Here is a 21,240-nt window from a genome sequence, read left to right as displayed (position 1 = left end):
TCACCTGATCGTAAGAGTTCATCACCGCCCATAAACATCTGCAACACCAGGGGTATTGCAGACGCGTTGCCAACCTAGAAGCTTAAGATGGGATACCTCACTTGCCAGTAATTTCACCGGCTGTCTTACTCTCCACGCCGAAACACAACAGTGCAAGCACTGCTGCTTCACGGCAGGATTAGCGAGCAAATTGGTGGTAGCAATCCGGGTAGAATTTGCACAAGGTCCTATCACCTGAATGCGAATCTGGTATACTGCGAATCTGAAAAATCTGGCATTATGGGAATCTGGCGTTCCGCGAATCTGGCGTTTTTCGAATCTCGTACAAAGCGTCAAAACCCATCTTTCTAACTTATTATTTATTAGGACATTTCTTTTCAGTGCTGAAGCTTAATCTTTTATCATTTTCATTAATTTTAAATAAGATTCTTTTTGCAGCTATTTTTCATTTTAATAATGTCAAAAATATGGAACTTTTTGGTTTGCTATTTAAATAAACTTTTATATTAAAAAACAACACCAACGTTTCGTGTACAATTGTACATACATACTGTCCATGTACCAAATACGTTAACCTTCGTACGCCTTAACTGTAGTCGAAAACATTTCGGATGCAGAGATCGTTTCGTGATATACAGCACCTAATTGGTACATGTGGTTTTCGGAGCTGAGCATTAATTACAGAAACCTGCATCTGTCCATTGTTTCTTTTTATTTGCGTCCCACTGCTGGGCCACATGCCTTCTTTCAGATTGAGAAGGCTGGGCTGTGGTTCCCATGTGGGCCTAATCTAGACTAGACTGCCCACGTTAAAATTACAAATGTAATTTGCCACATAAATTCCGAAAATCATACAGATGCGAGCCCGGGCACAAACACACAATTCTACCCACTAGGTTAACATGGCTTTTTGTTTCTCTTATTTAAAATTATTTTTTTACAGATATCCCCGACATTCCCGAAGACATTAAGAAGTTGCGGGCGCTGCAGATCGCAGATTTCAGCAGCAACCCGATCCCGCGGCTGCCGGCCGGCTTCAGCCAACTCCGAGCCCTTGCCGTCCTCGGGCTCAACGACATGTCGCTCACCAGTCTGCCCACGGACTTTGGCAGGTGAGAAATACTATGAACTACAACCTTGGTACTCCGCTACCACATGTGCTAGTCAGCTACTTTTGTGGTTTGCTATATATGCTGCTGGACCTCCGCAAAGTAAATGCAAACCAGGCGTTACTGATTGAGTAAAAAGTACTCCTGACATGCGTGTACAAATACGAAATTTGGGCTTCCAGACGATTAATTACAACACGTTTTTCGTACGTTCAATAACAAAACCGAAAACTGTAAAGCACAGATCAAAAGTGATCAGATAATTGGAGATTGTGAAAGCGATTGTGTGGTTAAGGCATTTATGGCAGGGTATGTATGTGATTATCGCGCTTGAATCATGGATAAATGAGAGTAGGTACGTAGATACAGTTGTGAGCGAAAGCGAAAGTTTGAACTGGAAAGTTTTGGAGCGGTCGAGCAGGGTTTGATAGACGACTCCGACACAAACTCTATGGTTACTACAATTGAATGTCGATTATCTCGCTTGTATCTTGAACACGTATTGTTGCATAAAGAATGACCATTCCGTTCTTGTGTGATTCATCAATTGTTAATAGTTTTCTCCGAGTCTCGTCCACATGTTACAAGGCATATCCTTTCTAGCGGTAGCTTTACATGCATCACTCAATTCTTTTTTGCCTCAATCTTAGTCTAGTTTTTGTGTAAGAACTAAAGCCAGTGCTCTTTATTTCTTTACATTTGCTTATCCAACCAAAAGTAGTCTGCTCCATTTTTCACAATAGGAACAATTAAAACACCATATTTTGACGCAGTTTATTTAACTGCCCTTGTTTCTTTCACATAACACAACTCGCTTCTAATTTGTGACTCATTTATAGAATTACATAGAAATATGTATTGCTTTATTATGAGAATCGAATACTATATCTTGCATGTAAGGTGATCTTGTCCGTTCGTTCACGTTTTCTGTCACCGTCAATGTCGGGCAGTCGCGGTTGACAGCAATAAGAATGTTATTCTACGTATCACCTATATCTACCTTTTTCTAAGTCTCTACGCTCTTCGACGAGTGGCCGTGGTCGTACGTCGTAAGAGGATCAGTAGTGAATCTTCATGATGACTGTCTTGGAAAAATAGTTTAGTGGTTTCTCCTGGCCTTCCACACCCCAGTGCTGGAGTCCGGAGTTAATAGTTGACAAAGTTGGCGCTGCTGCTCACTTTAACTTCAGGTGACCTTGGGTAGCTTTTGCGACACCCACGGGAAGAGATGGTTTTTTTTAAATATCAAATAGATGGAAAACGAGCATGCGGGTCACCTGATGGTAAGTGATCACCGCCGCCCATGGACACCTACAGCATTATTAGGACTGCGGGTGCGTTGCCGAAGCAAGCACGGCACGGACCTATCTTTCCTCTTTATAATATTTGTATAAAAGTGGATAAATATGTGTGAATTCAGATTGGGTACTGGTGTACATGTTACTAGAAGCCAGAACTTACAAATAACACACTATGCAAGTTTTCTACCCGCAACGAGAGGTTAAGGGTCCTTCAAAGCAGACTTGAAAAGGTATCTGAGCCAGCGTAGTGACGACAAGTATACGACCTCATTCAAAGCTCCTACATGACGCCAAGATAGATAAAATATAGTTTCATATCGTACATTCACAGACAAATAACTTTCAGGCATCACTCTTTATTTGTGAAAAGCAATGTGTCCGACTCAGCTATGTTGAAGGGTAGGGTGGGTACCCGTATCAAAACTTGCCTTTGTTACATTAGGGTACTTTAGGTAGACTGTTTTAAATTACTGTATATACTCAAGTCTCAGTAAAGTTTTCCTCGTTTTCAGTGTCAGGGAATGCGATCCAATGTAATTGTCGCCGTTATAACATCGTTAAGATAGAATATCGATACCCTTAAAAATATAATGCAGTCAATGTTTTTAAAGTCAGATAATAATAATAAGTTTTTAAGCTCATTATTATATTCCTTTTATTATAGCAATAGCATCTACCCGAATTTAAGTCCATCCAAGACTTCTAATTAAAATAATTAGCTTAGCAGTGAACTTTTCACCCTTAGCTTATTTCGTGAAATCTGAGTCTGTACTGAAAATGATAAGGAGAAACTTAATGTGCCTGAGAGGCTAACTTGATTTGCTTGTTCAAATTGCCCAGCCAGATAATAAGTATTTTAAGAATTATCCTTTGTTTTAGAAAAGCTTAATACAATATTCGGTGAATTCCTTAACTTTGAAAGTATTAGTTGTAAGAAATCCCGAGTATTTACGCATTATAACCAAGACACCAGTGCCGTTGTTTCGGTTAACTTATCTCTCCTTATCTTTGCTTCGAATGCTGTTAAAGAAGGATTACTTTCGTGACGTGAAGTGAACAAGGTCTCTTCGGAAACACTGACAACAACTAATGGAATGCTTTAATCGTAGGGTGTGTCAGACTACTCATTATCAAGCGTGTTTTCTGCCTGCAACTACGATATTACACGCTATCCATCCTGTAACAAAACCCCATCGTTTAATTGTCATGCACGTCACTAACCAGTTGCTTTTTATTACGCCCTAATAAATGTCTTCGGTAACGATTTAATAGACAAATTACGCCGTCTTATTTAAGTTTAAAGTCGGTTTTATTATGAATCCAATAAACCTAGTTTTCAAACGTCAATAAACCATTCTTGCGTGGCCATTGCGGTTTGGTTAAACGTATATAAAATCGTTTATTTTTGTAAAGATTTGACGTCAGTCAGTTGCACGAAATTAGATATGTATTAAAAAAATACACGGTGTTAATTGGAAATCGAAAACGGTTTTTGTTTGCATTAATTAGTCTCGCAAGTCTTATAAAATCTGAAATTGCTGCGAGTTTGTAATGATTTAGAATTATGTTTAAGTGTTAATGTAGAATAGAAGCGCATTGCCATGACGTCGTTAGATGATTCATTGCCAGGTTGTCGTACTTGCGGCATGGATAGCGAAGGTGGTACATACTTTGACATCTGCCTAGGAATGCGGTCTCAAGGTCCTAAATATTAAGCGTACGGACGAGTATTATCACACGGTAAACACTTGTTACACGCATAAAATTACGCAATGATATTAGAATACAATATGTACCTACTCTTCACGATGGCGGAGGAATCCGTTCAAATAGAAAATACAAATAAATGGAATAGGGAAATTTTCCACCTTTCTGCTTATGCTCTCGAAATATTATATTTCCAGCAAATCAATAAAGACGTGAAAAGCTTTCTGTTTTCCTTTACGCATTAACTTGAAAACTCTAGGTACATTATTGTGCTGGCACAAACCCATTGGAAATGTTGATTGGTTAAGTATTTGGTGAAATGTTGTTAAAATGAAATTTCTTATAATACCTAGGTAGCTCCCATTCGTATTAAATTTAGTGTTGTTTAAAATTCATCCTGTTATTAAGACCCGTTTTTATGTCGTCGACCTACTTGCATCGCTCCCGCAGACCTAGAAATACGTTTAGCGCCTCTTATCAGTAAGGTATTGTTTTCGCGATTCGCTACACGATACTGCTAACTACTTATTTCACGTTCGTAAAACACGTTTCTAAGTACAGGTATAAGGTATTTAACTTCCCCGTGTTATGCTGCAAGATTTTATTTTAACAAGTCGTCTAACTGGTTTATATTTACCTAATGGCGCTGCTGTTGAAGGGTTTGCGCGACGTAGGTTACCTACGACCAAATAATCATCTAGCACTTTTGCTTTGGCGTAAGATAGTTATTTAATTCAATTACTTCTTACAAATGTAATTATGCGCGTCCCATTGTTACCACAACTGCCGCAATGTAAATAAATGTGTACGTTTATTGTTAGTCGCGCCAATTCGTTCATGAATTTAATTAAAACTCGGCACTCCATTTAACAAACAAATTACAAAATTACTTGATTAGTTAGGTTTGTTAATGTGACGTGTAATAAAATTTACGTCAATAAAGATTCCACCGAAATGTCTAATTCATCTGATCTCCCGAAAACGATTTCATAAAATCGTTATCTTTCTGTGCTGTGATTCTGTTTATTCTGAAATGTTTATGAATGTTGTATATGAAAAGGTCAAACCACAGACTAGCCAGACCGGGTAAATAATGGGGAAAAATTTGCGAGTGCCAGTCACAATTTGTCATGCGCTCTATTTACGAGAAATTTATTTTGTGCCGTATAGTTTACACATTTTGCTGTCATAATATGTTTTGGTTATACCTACCTATATAACATACCTACCAATCTCGATCTACCAACTTCATTTAGTGTTTATTTCTGCAACCTAACTTTAACCACTGCCGTAGCACAGCTTACGCTTACTATTTTCAGTGTACGTGATTTATCAACTCAAACCATTTTTTTTACGTAGCGAGACCGTAAATACCGGTGCAGCACGGTGGGGGACTAACGACACCTAATGCCACAGTGATTCCATTGTGTTTCCACATCGCTGACTGGTCTCATCAAACTATTATGTCATATAAATTATGATAATGAGCCGACAGACATTGAATCGGTTTAACATTGAAAATATACAGGCGAATAGATAAGAGAAATAGGATAGCGTGACACGACATTTTATTTCGTTTCTTTACATTTTCAGTTTGATCTCCCTGCAATCACTGGAATTGAGAGAAAATCTGCTGAAATCACTGCCCGAGTCATTGAAGAACCTAAACAAGTTAGAGAGGCTAGATTTAGGAGACAATGAAATTGAAGAACTGGTAAGGAACTTGCTGTCCCCAATCTAACCTTCAACCTCTAACATAATTAATCATAAATTAAATACCGCGTTATTATTTTATAGTAGAAAAAATACACACGTCAAATTACAAAATTAAAATTATATCAATTGATAAAATAAAATTAAACTAAACACTGTCATTAAATTAACAAAATTTATATAATTAAAAAGAATAAAATAATAATAAGCTAACCTAAAAAACCCCCCCTGCATTGTGCCCGGTTCAAAAGTCCCCATTATACTGGCTGCATTGTCCCTCTGTACCGCAATGGACACCCGTTGAACCAGCCACGATCCAGACCGAGGATAGCACCCCCTGTCTCTTGAGGCGACGACCCAAGTCTCTAAACAAATCACGGGCCTTCGAACACCAGGGCCCCGCTGTCTTCACCGCAACCGGCATGATAAATTGACATATGTTTTTGGTGACTTTGCAGCCAGGGTTTATCGGAGAGTTGCCTGCGCTGGAAGAACTATGGTTGGACCATAATAAACTGCAGTATTTGCCGCCAGAAATTGGAAACTTAAAAGCGCTCATTTGTCTGGATGTCAGCGAAAATAAACTAGAAAAGCTTCCAGAGGCAATTGGTGGGCTCTGTTCTCTTACAGACTTGCATCTGTCACAAAATATGCTCGAAACGATACCAGACGGTACCGGAGAGCTATCCAAGTTAGCTATACTAAAATTGGACCAAAATAGATTACATACGTTAAATGAAAATGTAGGAAGGTTAGTAGGTATAATGTTTACCTTAAGATATTCCATTTTGTTCGTTTATTTATCTTAAACTATTTATAACTGGTGCTGATACGTTGTTCTCTATTTTATGTTTCAGGTGTACAAATCTACAAGAACTTATATTAACAGAAAATTTCTTAACGGAATTGCCCAAGTCTATGGGAAATCTTAAAGAATTAACTGTACTGAATGTAGATAGGAACTCCTTAGCAGAGATACCACTAGAGATCGGCAATATGACTTTATTAGGCGTTTTAAGTTTAAGAGACAACAAATTAACGAGGTTACCTAACGAATTAGGCAATTGCAAATCGTTACATGTGTTGGACGTTAGTGGGAACAGGTAAGATAATTTTAATCATTATCAGTATTATATTTATTGTTTGTATTTCGTATGTAGATTACAAGAAGATATTAAAATAACACCATTTCGTTTTTCAGGTTGCAGTACTTACCATATGATCTAGTGAATTTAGAGTTGAAAGCAGTGTGGCTGTCGGAGAATCAAGCTCAGCCGCTCCTTACCTTCCAGACTGATAATGATGAAGCGACCGGGGAGAAAGTCCTCACTTGCTTTTTACTACCACAACTTAGTTATACCCAGCAACCAGGTACGAATACCTATATGTTTATTTATTACGACCTAACAGATTCCCGTGAAATTGAGATAATTGATATCCGTTTCGCTACTGTCAACTACGCTCAAATACAAAACGTAATCGTCTGCAAAATTGTTTGGTAGATTTCACTTGCAGTAACGTAATACCAATTAGTTCTTTTAAATCACGACATCGCTTTCTCATTTTAGTTACATCTTTAAGATTTTTTTATTAGATTTACTGTATTTTTAGTTCCGTCGTCAGAGACGAGAATTATTTAGTGTGTCATTAGTAGCAATGTTATTATATCATAGACCTTCTAAACCGCGTACTAAAGTAATGCTGTTTACGAGTACATGCTTTTATCTGAATTCACGAAAAAAGGAGGTCCTTAATTCTACTCTGTTTTTTTTTGTTTTAATTTTTAATATATTCGGCCCCTGTGAACTTATTTCGATAATTCTTTTTTTATTTGGTAAGGTGTATATCAGAAGAGGTCTGATATAATTTTTCTTATCAAAGTCAGTATAATTATGATAATGATTTCAATGACCATAATCTGTGATATTTTTGTAAATCAATCAAAATTCATGTTTTTTTGGGTCAACAGATTTTTAAGGCTTTTTAAGTTTCGTGAAGATGGGGAAACTAAGTATAAGAGAATATAAAAACCAGCCAACATCGTGTCGGACACGCCCGAGGATAGGGTTCCGTAGCCATTATGAAAAAATCAAATAATATTTTTCTAAGGATTTCGTATTGTGTACGGAATCTTCCAAGTTTAGCTCAATTTTAATGAAAATTTGCACTTTAAAGTTGAATATTTCACACACAGACCCCTGAATAGAAAAACCAGCCCCCCCAATGGTTTAAAAGACCTATCCAACGATACCCCACACTAAAGCGTTAGTTGGAAAAAAAAATCACCCCCACTTTAAATGGGAGGTACCCTAAAATTTTTTTTTACTTTATTGTACTACTTTGTCGGCGTGACTGATATGTCGTATATTCATGCCACAATACAGCTTTCTAGTAACTCTGTGTATGTGTGTGTCTCTGAGTTTACCCGCGGACAGACAGACAGACGGACAGACACGGCGTAACTATAAGGGTTCCTAGTTGACTACGGAACCCTAAAAATCTCCGTTAGGGTCGCTTCTCGGTTGATTTTTAGTCTACACGAGTCTAAAATTAGTAAAATGATAAAATTCAATAAAGTGTTATAATGCTTTCGGTGTTAAGTATCTCATTCTGCTACACTTTTGTATTTTATTTATTGTTTTAGTAGCTATCGTTTTCCTTTATAAAGCACTGCTTTCATCACGATTTTAGTGCACGCTATTTAAGTGCTGTGGTTTAGAGTTAAGATTTAAACGTGTGATTAATGCGCATTATTTAAATACATATTTTTATTACAATTATATTATTGCTTTAAGTTTTTTCTTATAAAATGCGCCTTATGCACACTTAACCTATGACCCTTTTTAGCAAGTTTTTTCACTCCTAACATAGTCTCGCTAGTTATGAACTGGCTAGTTTGATTCTGGTAATCAAATAATAACTAGCCTCTAAATTACCAATAAATTAATCATCTTGGTGGTAATAATACAATCCAAAACTCATAAATTTAATGAGGCAATGCATTTCATTCTGGAGTTATTTTCTGTATGGTGATTTAATGCGTGGGTGAGCATATGTGTAAATGTGTTTGCATATGCTTTTTGTGCTTTTATTTAATTCTGCAAGTGTCAGTGGCAATTTCCTTTTTCATATCAAGTTTAAACATAATTTGAATAATTTTATTTATGTTTGACAAATTGTTACCAAACTAAAGTTAAAGTAAAATGTAATAACCGATATTAATTTATCCGTTTAGAATGAAATACTCGTACCTACTGCTTTTGCAGTCTTTTAAAAAGTAAATTGCCACTGAAACTGTGTTGTGTTTCGTTTTTGCTGTGTAAATACTAAATGTCCTTTGACACTTGTCACACCATAAATAGAGCTGGATCACACATCAGAAGTCGGCAGTGGACACTGGTACAGGAATCACAGATTTAATTCACAGTCCCAAGAGCTTGACGCAGTCAGAGGTGAGGTTCATCATATATTTCTAAACTACCACGTAAAATAAACCTGTGTACTAATAAATGTACAAATAGATTTAGCACCACCGCCAGGACAAAAGATAGGATGTTTTACTTTAATTTACGAATATACCGCTTTAATCTAACTTCTTTATTGAATGCACAAAAGTACGAAATATTTATAGATGTTTGCACTGGCACAGCACTTCTTATTCTTCACACAAATTAGTGTAAGCGTCAAATCTTAGTTTTAAAACACTTAAAAGCGATTTCCGTTCCTTTACGCTTTCAATGTTGTTTTGTTGATGTAAGCAAGCAAGGTAAGTGTGCTTTTATTGTGCAAGCGCTTACACATAGTGGTTTTTGTTGGTGCTGCTAGAATATCAGAAGGAACTCTTTTATTTGTACTCATACATTTAAATATTCTTTGTAAAGTCTTCAAAAGCCACTTGTATGTAAAGCATGTTGGTGTAGTCATTGACTTCCACTTACAGATTGTTTCTAAACCTACCATGATGTCTATGATTTTGAAGTACTTTTGCCTGCGCTCTCAATTGGCTGATGATTATAATGATAGTCTCATACTAAAATTAGTTGAGCAACTTAATCATGGTGAAAAGCATTCTTTAAATGGGAGTTTCTGATTGATGAATTAACATGTATGCCGTTATGTTTTTTAATTTAAAGATCATCAAATAAAGGACTCTTAGGGGCTGTTTCACCATCCATTGATTAGTGTTAACTGGCGGTTAGGTGTGATGCCGTCTCTATTTGTTTTGTTCGAATAGACGGAGACGGCATCACATTTAACCGTCGGATAACGCTAATCAGTGGATGGTGAAACAGCCCCTTAGTGTTTGTCAAAAATATCTGTTACTTGTCTAAATTCTACTAAGTACGGTGTGTTCACGTAATACTTGAATCACAAAAAGTAATGATTATTGTTCCAACAGATACGAGCATCCGTGATCGGGACTCCGACAGTGAAGATTGGGAAGAGAAAGAAGCTTCCCGCACGCACTCCGTCAAATTCACAGACGACGTCTCCGAAGCGAAAGAGGTGAGCATTTGGTGTTGTAACTCGAGTAAGGTGGGGGGTTGGTTTACACGTAAATCTCGTCCAGTATTCTCTCGAAGCTTCACCACGCACGCTTACAAGACGATACGCTATGATCCGCCTAAATGCTTCCACAATGTAGGCGTCACGATTAGAAGCAAATGCGGAGACTGGCGTTCTTGGTTCCGAAGGAATGTTTCCCAAAGATGTACCAGGCACAGGGCTTATGTAGCAATAAGCTCATTACTTGTAGCTTTAGAATAGGTCAGCAATATAATTCTGGTTGTGTATTCTCATCTCACTTAGGTTAGGGTTTTATTAAACTTATATGCATGGAGTTGAAGGTGTTAAGATTATGTTAATATTTTGATAAATATGTGCTTTTACATTGTAATTTTATAGAAAGGTTGTGGAATTTTTTTTTTTACTCTTCATTTAATTTTGCAGTATTATATAAATTGGAGCCGATTATATTTAATATTTATATTATATGTGCAATAAATTTTATTTTATTTTTAATCTGTTTTATTTTGTATGTCTAAGGTATGAATATGATTGTTACCTTATATAATATTGACAGACGAAATTCTAAATGTATATACAAAGTACTATATTAGGCTGGCTGCCGGTGTCGCACGTATTTATAATCTGATGTTCTTTCATGAATTGATGATTGTTTTTAGAAATATATATATTTCTCAAAATCAAGAACTTCCAATAGTATCTCGTTTAATTATAAATTAAGTTCATTGGTAATAGCAGATAATGAGGAGATTGAGAAGAACCGCTAAATAGTTGAAATCCTTAGAATTTTCATGTTTTGAGGAAAACACATTTACTTTGTTTCATCTTTTATCTGTGTTCCGTGAATTAGTTTATTTGTGGCAATTTAATTTATCTACTCGGATGACACAATAGCTTTTAAACAATACCAACACTAATAGTGGTATTATACTTGTATCACACATGAATTGATAAATTAGCATAAAATATTACGTACTATCTCAAATCAAATGAAGCATTAACTTATTACTTTTTCTGTGTTTTACATTTGTTTTCTCTCTTTATCATGTGAGATACGTCATTTTTGGGAGATAGGATTGAAATCTGTTTAGAATAATGTGTAACTTGTTTTGATACTTATCTGTTCAGGACCTAAAAAGGTAGTTTTGAAAGTTTTATTGGCATTAATTCTTAGAAAAGAATAAGCTGTTCAGAAGGATATTTTTTAGGTAATTAGGAATATAACTGCGAAATAAATATAAAAGCCGAAATGAATGTTTTTATTTCTTTGCTTTAAAAATTTTATTAACAAAATTATTACAAGCACATAATATAATACCTAATTATAATTACATTCAATTTATTGTACTCGTGAACTTGTAATGGAAACTAATTAAGAACTAAGGTCGAGTAATTGATCAAGCGGTGTACTTTCGTAGACAAGGCAATGTTTCGTTTTAAGGTTCCATCGATTCAGGAAGACAGCGAAGACGCGACCACTTTGGACTATTTCTTCACACCACAGGCCATGCAAAGCCTGCGAAGGCCTATTAATATAGTCCGCAAGCTAGTGACCACTCAGCGCCGAACCTCGCTGCAACGACTATCCTCCTCCATAACTAACCTGGCGGAGGTACGCGGCAAAGCGTCACGCAGAGTGCATTCACAACGATACAAACCTTTTTATTCACTCTAATTTTGCTATGAAAGTCCTCCTTCAATCTATAAAAAAAGTTTCATGAGAACCTGTTAGACCTTTTATATTTTATTTCTTTGATAGGTGCAAATAAATTCAATCACGTGATTCGGTGAATCACCAGTCAAAACAGTCTACTGCATTTCTGGTCTCAGGCGAACCAATGAAAGATAGATTTGACTGGCTGCTTGTTACTTTATCAAGTGATTGGTTGGTGTACCATTATTTAAGTACCTTCCTACCAGAAGTACTTTCTAGCAATTGCATGGGAGCATCAATTTTCACCCTTATTAAAAATATTATTCAATAGCCTATGCATTTATGCATTAGGTCTTGATCACTCGGTTTAAGCTGGTGGTGTCTGTAACGTCACTTCGTGGGTTTTCTTTTAAAAAAAATACGTCCACAGAGACCACCTAAGTGGGTATAGTCGGCCAAGAAATTGGTTTATAACCCTAAGGCTTAATGTAATTTGTAGCGCTTAAAACGTCAAAGCCTATTTTCACTCAAGGCAATATAATGACAATCAGCCTTTTTTTAATGGCATTCACTCTTGCCGTTTTAGCAAGACGTAGGTATTTTGCCAATGTCGACGTAGAGACATTGACAATCAGCCTTATTATTTTATTTCTGAAATAGACACTGTCATTAAAATTGGTAAAGCACTTTTTTGGTCGACCATACATTGGTATAGTAAGCATCAAAGCGGAATTCGGAGTGACTTCTAGGCAATTGATAGAGTCAAACTACAAACCGAAGCCTCAAGGTATTGCATACCTAGGTATTGCATATAGGGGTAAGAAATGTCTAGAAGGTACTCTAATTTATCCTCCACTTGACCTAATATCGGCTACCCTGTGTTTGCGATCACGGCACAAAGTGGCGGTGACGTTACAGACGCCTTAACCTTAATCCAAGCATGCTAATCTATGACACACCCGTCTTTCTCTTTTTTTCACAATTGTAGCCAATGCTAAAAATGTGGAGGTGACATTGTCACCTAGTCAACACAGCTTTTACTGAAAAAAAAAAAAAAAAACTTATGTACTTATATTATACCAGTAGCTACTAACGAATATTTTAAAATAAGGGGAAACATGTCTTATTATAGTGTAATACAATTACAATATTGTGAATGCACTCTTAATTGTCTGAATGCGCTTACCGCCTCAAGCCTCTCGTAATTTAATGTTATCACGTTTAAAATTTATTAGAGATTAGTTTTTATTTTCGCTGTGAGTAGACTAACGCAATAGATAAATGTCGTGTTTATTTTAAAGATGCAACTACATATTTACATCACGTGAAATGACCCTTTAACAATCCTTATTCTTCCTAGCTTTAGCTAACTACTCACCAGATGAAGGATTTACCCAAGCGTCATTTCAATACTTGCTGGAATTGGCCAATAACAAGTTATAAGTTACATCACCTGTGCAAAAATAGTAACACTATTCAGTTGTAGTTTTTAATATAAGTAACACCTCACTAATTAAACTGCACTTAGTGTAGATTAGCTGGTATCAGTAGACGAGATACGTCGTAGTGCCGCTAAAGAAAGATGCGGTATGATATCATTTACGGCAATTCACTCCGCCTCCGCTCTTATTATTACATTACGCGGCGTAATAGGTTAAGTGTCAATTATAATATTTAGGAGCACTGTCAGCGTACCTTCTCATATTCAAACACGTCTTTAATTTACCACACCGGCCAGTTGTACAAGGTTTTTGTTTGTATAAATTCTACGAAAAAAATAACAGAGTCAAAACTTAATAAAACTGTCTTTCGTCTGTGCTAAAAGATGTCAGTTAATATTTGATTTTTAACACCAAATTTTGAAAATGGGACAAGTTAAAGAATCTATTAAAATTAACTGAAGTCTTTATGTAGGTACTTCAATTTGGTCTATTTAAATTTAATATGGCATTATAATTATGGAATGTTTTGAAATAATTTAATTTGCTATACTTTTATTGCTTCATATGATGCATGTGCATGTTATTTTACTGAAGTTGTTTTTTTGTATCACATAATTTCTTATTTTGCAAACATATCATTACCGCCTACCGTGCGAGCTCCGAATAACCTGAGTCCATTTACTCGAGAATTACGGAAAGGAATCGTGTATGCCCTTAGGTGTGCCTGTGAATGAATTCATTCATAAATCAAACCTAAGCACGTATGCTTCCATTCAATTGGTCCCGACCACTTAACCTCTGTGTTCAAGTCACTATAACTGCAGACTGTTAACCTCGAAGCTCGTGCGAATGCATTTATTTATACTGATAACTGAATGAATATCCCGTTTTGCAGACGCCGTTCGTTCGACAAAACACACCTCACCCTAAGGATCTTAAAGCGAAGGCACACAAACTACTCGCGGGGCGTTCGCCTGAAGCCGTCGTTCAGACGGCGGAACTGCCAAAAGTGCAAGCTCCGACCACCAACGGGCTACCATTGTCGCCTGTCGAAGCCGTGCCCACACCTATGGAAGTGATCGAAGTAAGTTCTCTTGTATTTCATTTATTTCGCAAGGTTTTTTATGATTTTTAAATTAAAAAAAAACGGTACGGTAGTGACAGGTTGCTAGCCTGTCGCCTACGGTATACCTTAACCTATATCCTTTGTCGCCTCTTACGACATCCGCGGAAGAAACGGAGAGGTGTAATTCTAACCCAACACCACACGGGTAATCTCGAGACTCAAAATTTCCGGATTTCGCAAAAAACTCGTGGGAATTCCCCAAAAATAACACCGTGTATTTCATAAACGTTGCAAAAAAAAAACCCCACGCCAAATATCTCTAGTCCTGGCGGTTAAAATGTTAGGATTTAATCCCGATCTCGTGGTAATATCGGGATAGAAAGTAGTCTTAAGTGTTATTCCAGACGTTCAAACTATCTGTACATGCAACCGTTTTAACGCGAAGGAGTAACAAACGCGCAGGCAAACTCGTGAGCTTTCGCATATATAATTTTAGTAGAATTAATTTACACCCGCGGTTTCGCCCGTCTTGTAGAATATTACTATCTGTGGGAATTTGAGCAAAATAGCAGTTTTCTAAGTCCAAGAGCTGGAGTTGATGATATGATGACTTACGTCAGTCAAGACTTTTTTTATTGTTGATAACAAATACATATCAATTATTTATTTCCTGTATTTATATTTAAATCACAATAACAAAAGTAAATATGTAATGAATGATATAGGATTGTAGATAAATCTCCTCAGACATTAAATTTTGACACAATCATTTACACCTGTCTTCTTATCTTTGTACGGTCAAGGAGTTTAATTCATAGGCCACCATGGAACCATTTCACAGTAAACGTCATAGTGACATCGCATCAATTAACAAGGAAAGTCGTAATGACTTTTCCTTTGAAAAGGTTCCATGGTGGCCTATGAATTAAATTCCTTGACTGTACCATACCAGTTTTTCCCTCGTTTCACATTTTTTTAATCTTAAAAATAAATGGCTCATGAATACAGTACAATAAAAATAATTTAACCTGTTACTTTAAAAATATGTACCTGTACTACACACATTAATAAAGTCTTGGGATACTCATTCTCTAGACAAATTAAGTAGTAATGTGTACGGTATATCGCTCTTTGATATTTCAATCCAATTTATGAAAAGTATAAACAAAGACGCCATTAACCCGACGACAGACATTTAGTGATGTGAAAACCTAGAACCTATTTAAAAAATATTTATTCGGTTCAGTAAATCGATTAATTTATTAATTGAGATCAAAGTATTTTTGTCTATTTTATGATTTACAATACTTGACTTAATTCCAAAGACATTTATTCAATTATAAAAGCAGTAACTATTTTTTACCCGACTGCCCGAAGGAGGGTTATGTTTTTCGAGCGTATGTATGTGTGTATGTCCATTTCTTTGGTCCTCGCTGCAGCCTAAACGGCTGGTCGGATATTAACATATGAGGTATCATTGGATTCGTCATAACCGTCGGAGTGACATAGGATATGTAATATTTCAATATGGCGGAATCGTGACCAGCTCAAAAAATTTTGGTAATGGGTCCCGACTGTTAAACTTTAAATGAGCTACTTGACCGAGTTCTAGACCACTAGACTTATTTTCCTCTTTTTAGTTTTTAAGGCAGTCGGGTTTTATGATTTTTTTAATTTAATGTTTTTGACATTATTAATTTTAAGGTATGTATAAAAAAAATGACGTTTAGTTAAGAGTCACAAATTGTAGTTAAATGTGTTATTAATTCGATCCAGTGGGTGTTTATACAAGAATTTTTATGATATCGGTTTGTTTACACTTTTTATAAATTCTATTGATATACCTTATAGTAATACTACCTTTTGCCCGCGACTCCGGCCGCGTGTACTTTAGTTATCAGGGCATATGTTTTAATTATCCCCCGTTATAATTGTGACATTTTTATCTGTGTGCATAGCGAAGTACTGCCGTAAACAATAGGTAACAGTTTACTAAAGTACTTCGCTACTACGAACAAATAATTTGTTCGTAGCTTCGCTATAAACAACATTTTTTACCAGTTTTTAAGCTAGTTTATGAAAAGTTTTATGCAAAGCACGAGAGTAAATTAATTATCTCGTGTGCTTCCGGCGAGAACCGAATCTTACTCTAGAACCCGAAGTATATAATCGAAATTGCACTGTACATAATATTTTGCAAATTAGGTAAAAGATAAATAAGAACGGATAATCACACAAAAATAACGCTTATATTAATATTATTGATTTTATTATGCACAACCCGATGCGTAATTTTTAAGTTAGGTACCTACTGCATAATTATTTGCAAATTTATTTCACACTTCATTTTAAATATCAATTTAATTTCCACATTTTATGTGTACATTTTGAATGAAAAACCCCCTCCCCTATTGAAGTCACCAACACCATACGGAACATTTTATAGTCTAGAAATAAGGAAGTCTCATAGAAACTCCCCCATAATAAGTCTACTTCTTCTTTCTTTACCTTTGCCTACGCAGATCATTTTTATTTTTAATCAGGACCCTATAAGTATACCAATTTTCATAATGCTAAGTCCAGAAATTAGAAAATTTCCATACAAACTTTACCCTCCATTTTACCCCTTTAGGGGTAATTTTATCCATTTCACTTACACAGATAATTTTTAATTGTAATCGAGAACTCATATTTTCATACCTCTAAGTCCAGAAATGAGAAACGTTCCATACAAACTTTACCCTCCCATTTTACCCCTTTAGGGGGGAATTTTATCCATTTCACTTACACAGATAATTTTTTATTGTAATCGAGAACTCATACTTCTAAGTCCAGAAATGAGAAAAATTCCATACAAACTTTACCCCCTTCCCCCCCTTTTTACCCCTTTAGGGGGTATTTTATACATTTCACCTAGATACATAATTTTTAATTGTAATCGAGAACTTATACACCTATACTTCTAAGTCCTGAAATGAGAAAATTCCATATAAATTTCACCCCCCCCCCATTTCACCCCCTTAGGGGATGAATTTCTAAAAATCCATTCTTACTGCTCACATACATCATAAAAAGAACCCCTGTACCAAATTTCAAGTTTCTAGGCCCAGCGGTTTGGGCTGTGCGTTTATCTATAAGTCAGTCAGTCAGTTTCTTCTTTTATATTCACCCTGTATATATAATATATTGGAATGTTAAAAACTGTCTAGGGATAAAACTAAGGGATTATTATGGCTTACGATTACGACTCCACCATTGTAATTATTTCTTATGTCAATTACATACTTTTCCTAGTAGTTAATAAAAAATGAGTCCTTATATATTAAATTATGTACTTAAATAATAATAATTGTTAACAGCCGCCGCATACGCCAGCTGCTGCGGTACTTTCAAAAGAGGAAGAAAGTGACAATGAAATGGTCCCCGACGGTCACGAATCGTCAGAGGGAGAGAACGATGACTCCGATGAACTTGAGGTAACCAACAATCTTCTATTATTTAAAGTAATTTATGGCTCCATTCTACAGTCAGTTAAAATGTCACAGCAGTAATTTCAAAGACAACCTGGGGAGTTAGCTAGCACGCAGTTTTTTTGCTTGCATTCATTGCGTCTCTTTTTATATTGGTTCTATCGAAAAGGACGCAATGAGTGTTAGCGAATACAATCAACGTGCTCTAGTGGCCAGTACTTGTAGCTACTCTAATTTTTATTAAATACAACTTGAGTAGAATTAAAACAACTTAGATTTGTCTGGTTTAACAAACTAATATTCATTAGAGAGAGAGAGCGCTTATACACTTTTTTGATTTCCCAATCGTTATGTATTGAGCTACAGAAGTATGAATAATGTAATCGTCATAAGTAAATATTTTTTTGTCTAAGCGTTCTATCTAATGACAGACACGGTGTAGAGTTCTTAAAGTTTTAGTTACTAATCCAGGGTAATATTAAAACCGGGAAGTTAAATTATTTCTATTTCGTTCTATCTTTTCAAAACATTATTTGGGAAGGAAATAACAAGGTGGTGTTGTGTGATATTTCTATGCAAACCTAACTAAGTACGCGTGTCATTCATTTGTTGACTTTAGGTCTATTTGAACGGCATGAATAGGTTTAAATTATCAAAGAGAATAAATTACTGTAATGACACTCGTGCTCGGACGCGTGTACAGAAAAATGTATCATGTTATGTCGTGTGAGAGGTTACGGAGGGGCTAGGTTGTCTCCGAATATTATATGATATATACTGACGAGCACACGTTTGTACAATAAATAGTAAGACTTGCTTAACATATTTTTTTATAAAAACCTGAGGATAGTGCTCTTGCACAGGCAATCCTCCTATTATAAATACGAAAGTTTGCGAGTGTGTGTGTGTGTATGTTTATGTCAGTGTGTTTGTCACTTTTTCACCTACAAACAGCTAGGAGGATTTGAATTAAATTAGGTATGTAGATAGCTGTGTCTCGGGAATAACATATATGTAGGCTAGGTAGGACTTTTTCGATATTCTCATGGGACTGGGGTGTACGAATGTAAAGTCTGGAAATCTTGACTGCGATGTTCGACTTAGCAGTCTAGAGACATAAGAGAGAGAGAAAAAGAGAGAAGGACCTAAAACTTTAACGAATTGCTAGACCTAATAGGTAGGTCACCTGACCGGAACCGTGAGTAAAGGGTTTACTAATGTTTCGGCGAATAACGTTTGGCAACCTATTTCATTTCGCAACTTTTCATTTCCCAACTGTTTAATATTTGTGAAACTGTAAATATTTCAGGATTTTTATAAAAGTAACCTAACCTAACCTAAAAGGTTTTACACGATGGCCCTGAAATAAATCCTGAAATATTTACAGTTTTAGAGTTTGCGAAATGAAAAGTTGCGAAATGAAACAGGTTGCCAAGCGTTACGTTGCTAAAAGGCAGTACTCGGAGTAAAGGCTAGTTTTTCACTTAATGATTGGCAGAAATCGCAGAATAGATACCTATTACAGTTGTTTGTCGCAGACGACAACGATCACGTCCATCAGATGATACCTTAACGCAATCGCTGCAGCTTGTTTGTCAAATAACATCCTGAGACTACTCAACTAGCCCAAACATGGCTAGGTTACATTGTTCTGCATTGGAGTTAAAGCGCCTAGCTTCCGGCTCTACCATCAGAAAAAGTCATCAAAGTTTCTCGTCAATACTAGAATAGGGAATGGGTCAAAATCAGGTTCCAAGATCCCGTTACATCCATAGATGCCTAGTTAGTTACAGGTGAAGCTAATAAGCGCGTAAGAAACAAGGGCAGATCCAGGAGGGCACTCGTCTTGACCCCCCTGTGCTCCCGGGTCTGGGTCTAGAATATGGGTCTAAAAAAACAGTAAATATTTTTCTATACTCATTTATTAATTTCTGCGACAAAAGACGAAAAGAGGAGGATTGATTTTGTTATTTAGTTAATTTTATTTTACAATAAATAAGTTTCATTTTTTTATTTGCGTATAACAACTAAAATTTTACCATGTGACCGCTCCTGGCTATAAAGCTGGCGCTTGTTAAGAAAGTGTTATGGTTAGACGGGGACGCGTCGCGTCGCGTGGCGCGCGGGGGTGCGAGAGCCCGACGCGGCGGCCGGCGCGGGCGGCCGCCTCCACCGCCGCGACACGCCTCACCATCTCAAGAACAAACGCGTCAACCAGATGGACGCGGGACGCGCGAGAGACCTCATTGCTCAGGTGCACGTCGTGCAAACCCCGCATACGACGAGAGGTTTACCACTACGACAATATGAGATAGCAGAAACAACGAAGTTCTTTGCCAGACAGTGGGATTCAAAATATGCTCGTTGTCATCCTGAAGGCGTCTACTGTTGAACAAAAAAAAAACAACATCAAAACGTATATATGCAAGTAGGCCGCAAAGGGTTTTTTTATACTACCGGCGCTTTCGGGAAGACTATAATTGCCAAGAAAAATGCGCCACAAGAAACTTGGCCGGAAGTATTTTTTTTGAAACAAAACAAAAAACAACAATTAATTAAAAATAAAACACATAATTATAATTTTGAAAATGAAACTACCTTGAGACTCACTCATATTCACATAATTATAAATTATAATTTAAAATTAAAGATAAAATTACAGGGGTGTACATATAAGAAATTAAATCTAAACATCTTATCTATATCTATGAAAAAAATTGTCGGAGATGTATTTTTTTTTATTCGACTGGATAGCAGACGAGCAAGTGGGTCTCCTGATGGTAAGAGATCACCACCGCCCATAAACATCTACAGCACCAGGGGTATTGCAGATGCGTTGCCAACCTAGAGGTCTAAGATGGGATACCTCAAGTGCCAGTAATTTCACCGGCTGTCTTACTCTCCACGCCGAAACACAACAGTGCAAGCACTGCTGCTTCACGGTAGGATTAGCGAGCAAGATGGTGGTAGCAATCCGGGCGGACCTTGCACAAGGTCCTACCACCTGCAAAATGTTGTAACCCCCTCCATTAGAACGCTACAATGAGTTACAACTTGCAACCTGCATTCACCGCTTACCCGTAACTTTCGCGATTTTTGTCCACCTAGCGGGAGTCCTGCCAACGTTGCGTCTTCCTGTTCATGGTCGCGTATTGAAAAAAGGGTCAATGGACACCCCAAACCTAGTCCCAAACTAATAAATTTTGCACTACAATAAAATTTGTTTGAATTTAAAAGCCGCGTAACTTTTG

The 21,240-nt window shown here is 36.6% G+C and overlaps 1 protein-coding gene across 15 annotated transcripts in view; it reads left to right on the top strand.

Moving 5' to 3' along the window:
- The window catches only part of LOC141434028 (protein lap4-like), a 93,928-nt gene that overhangs the window by 26,025 nt on the left and 46,663 nt on the right, over window positions 1-21,240 (top strand). For 12 of the 15 annotated variants that reach the window (XM_074096249.1, XM_074096246.1, XM_074096248.1 and 9 more), the window contains exons 3-12: window positions 944-1,112; window positions 5,711-5,831; window positions 6,289-6,581; window positions 6,688-6,933; window positions 7,032-7,201; window positions 9,193-9,282; window positions 10,230-10,336; window positions 14,349-14,537; window positions 17,879-17,995; window positions 20,085-20,243. In XM_074096249.1, the coding sequence (XP_073952350.1) occupies window positions 944-1,112; window positions 5,711-5,831; window positions 6,289-6,581; window positions 6,688-6,933; window positions 7,032-7,201; window positions 9,193-9,282; window positions 10,230-10,336; window positions 14,349-14,537; window positions 17,879-17,995; window positions 20,085-20,243 (1,661 nt within the window). Of the gene's footprint in view, window positions 1-943; window positions 1,113-5,710; window positions 5,832-6,288; window positions 6,582-6,687; window positions 6,934-7,031; window positions 7,202-9,192; window positions 9,283-10,229; window positions 10,337-11,725; window positions 11,970-14,348; window positions 14,538-17,878; window positions 17,996-20,084; window positions 20,244-21,240 lie in introns of those variants that run through there. The other 3 variants (XM_074096243.1, XM_074096244.1, XM_074096254.1) reach the window with 3 other exon arrangements.

The sequence above is a fragment of the Choristoneura fumiferana genome, chromosome 13 (genome assembly GCF_025370935.1).
Source record: "Choristoneura fumiferana chromosome 13, NRCan_CFum_1, whole genome shotgun sequence".
In the NCBI taxonomy this organism is placed as follows: Eukaryota; Metazoa; Arthropoda; class Insecta; order Lepidoptera; family Tortricidae; genus Choristoneura; species Choristoneura fumiferana.
The sequence above is the reverse complement of the archived record's forward strand: the minus strand, read 5'-3'. Positions and strand labels throughout refer to the sequence as shown.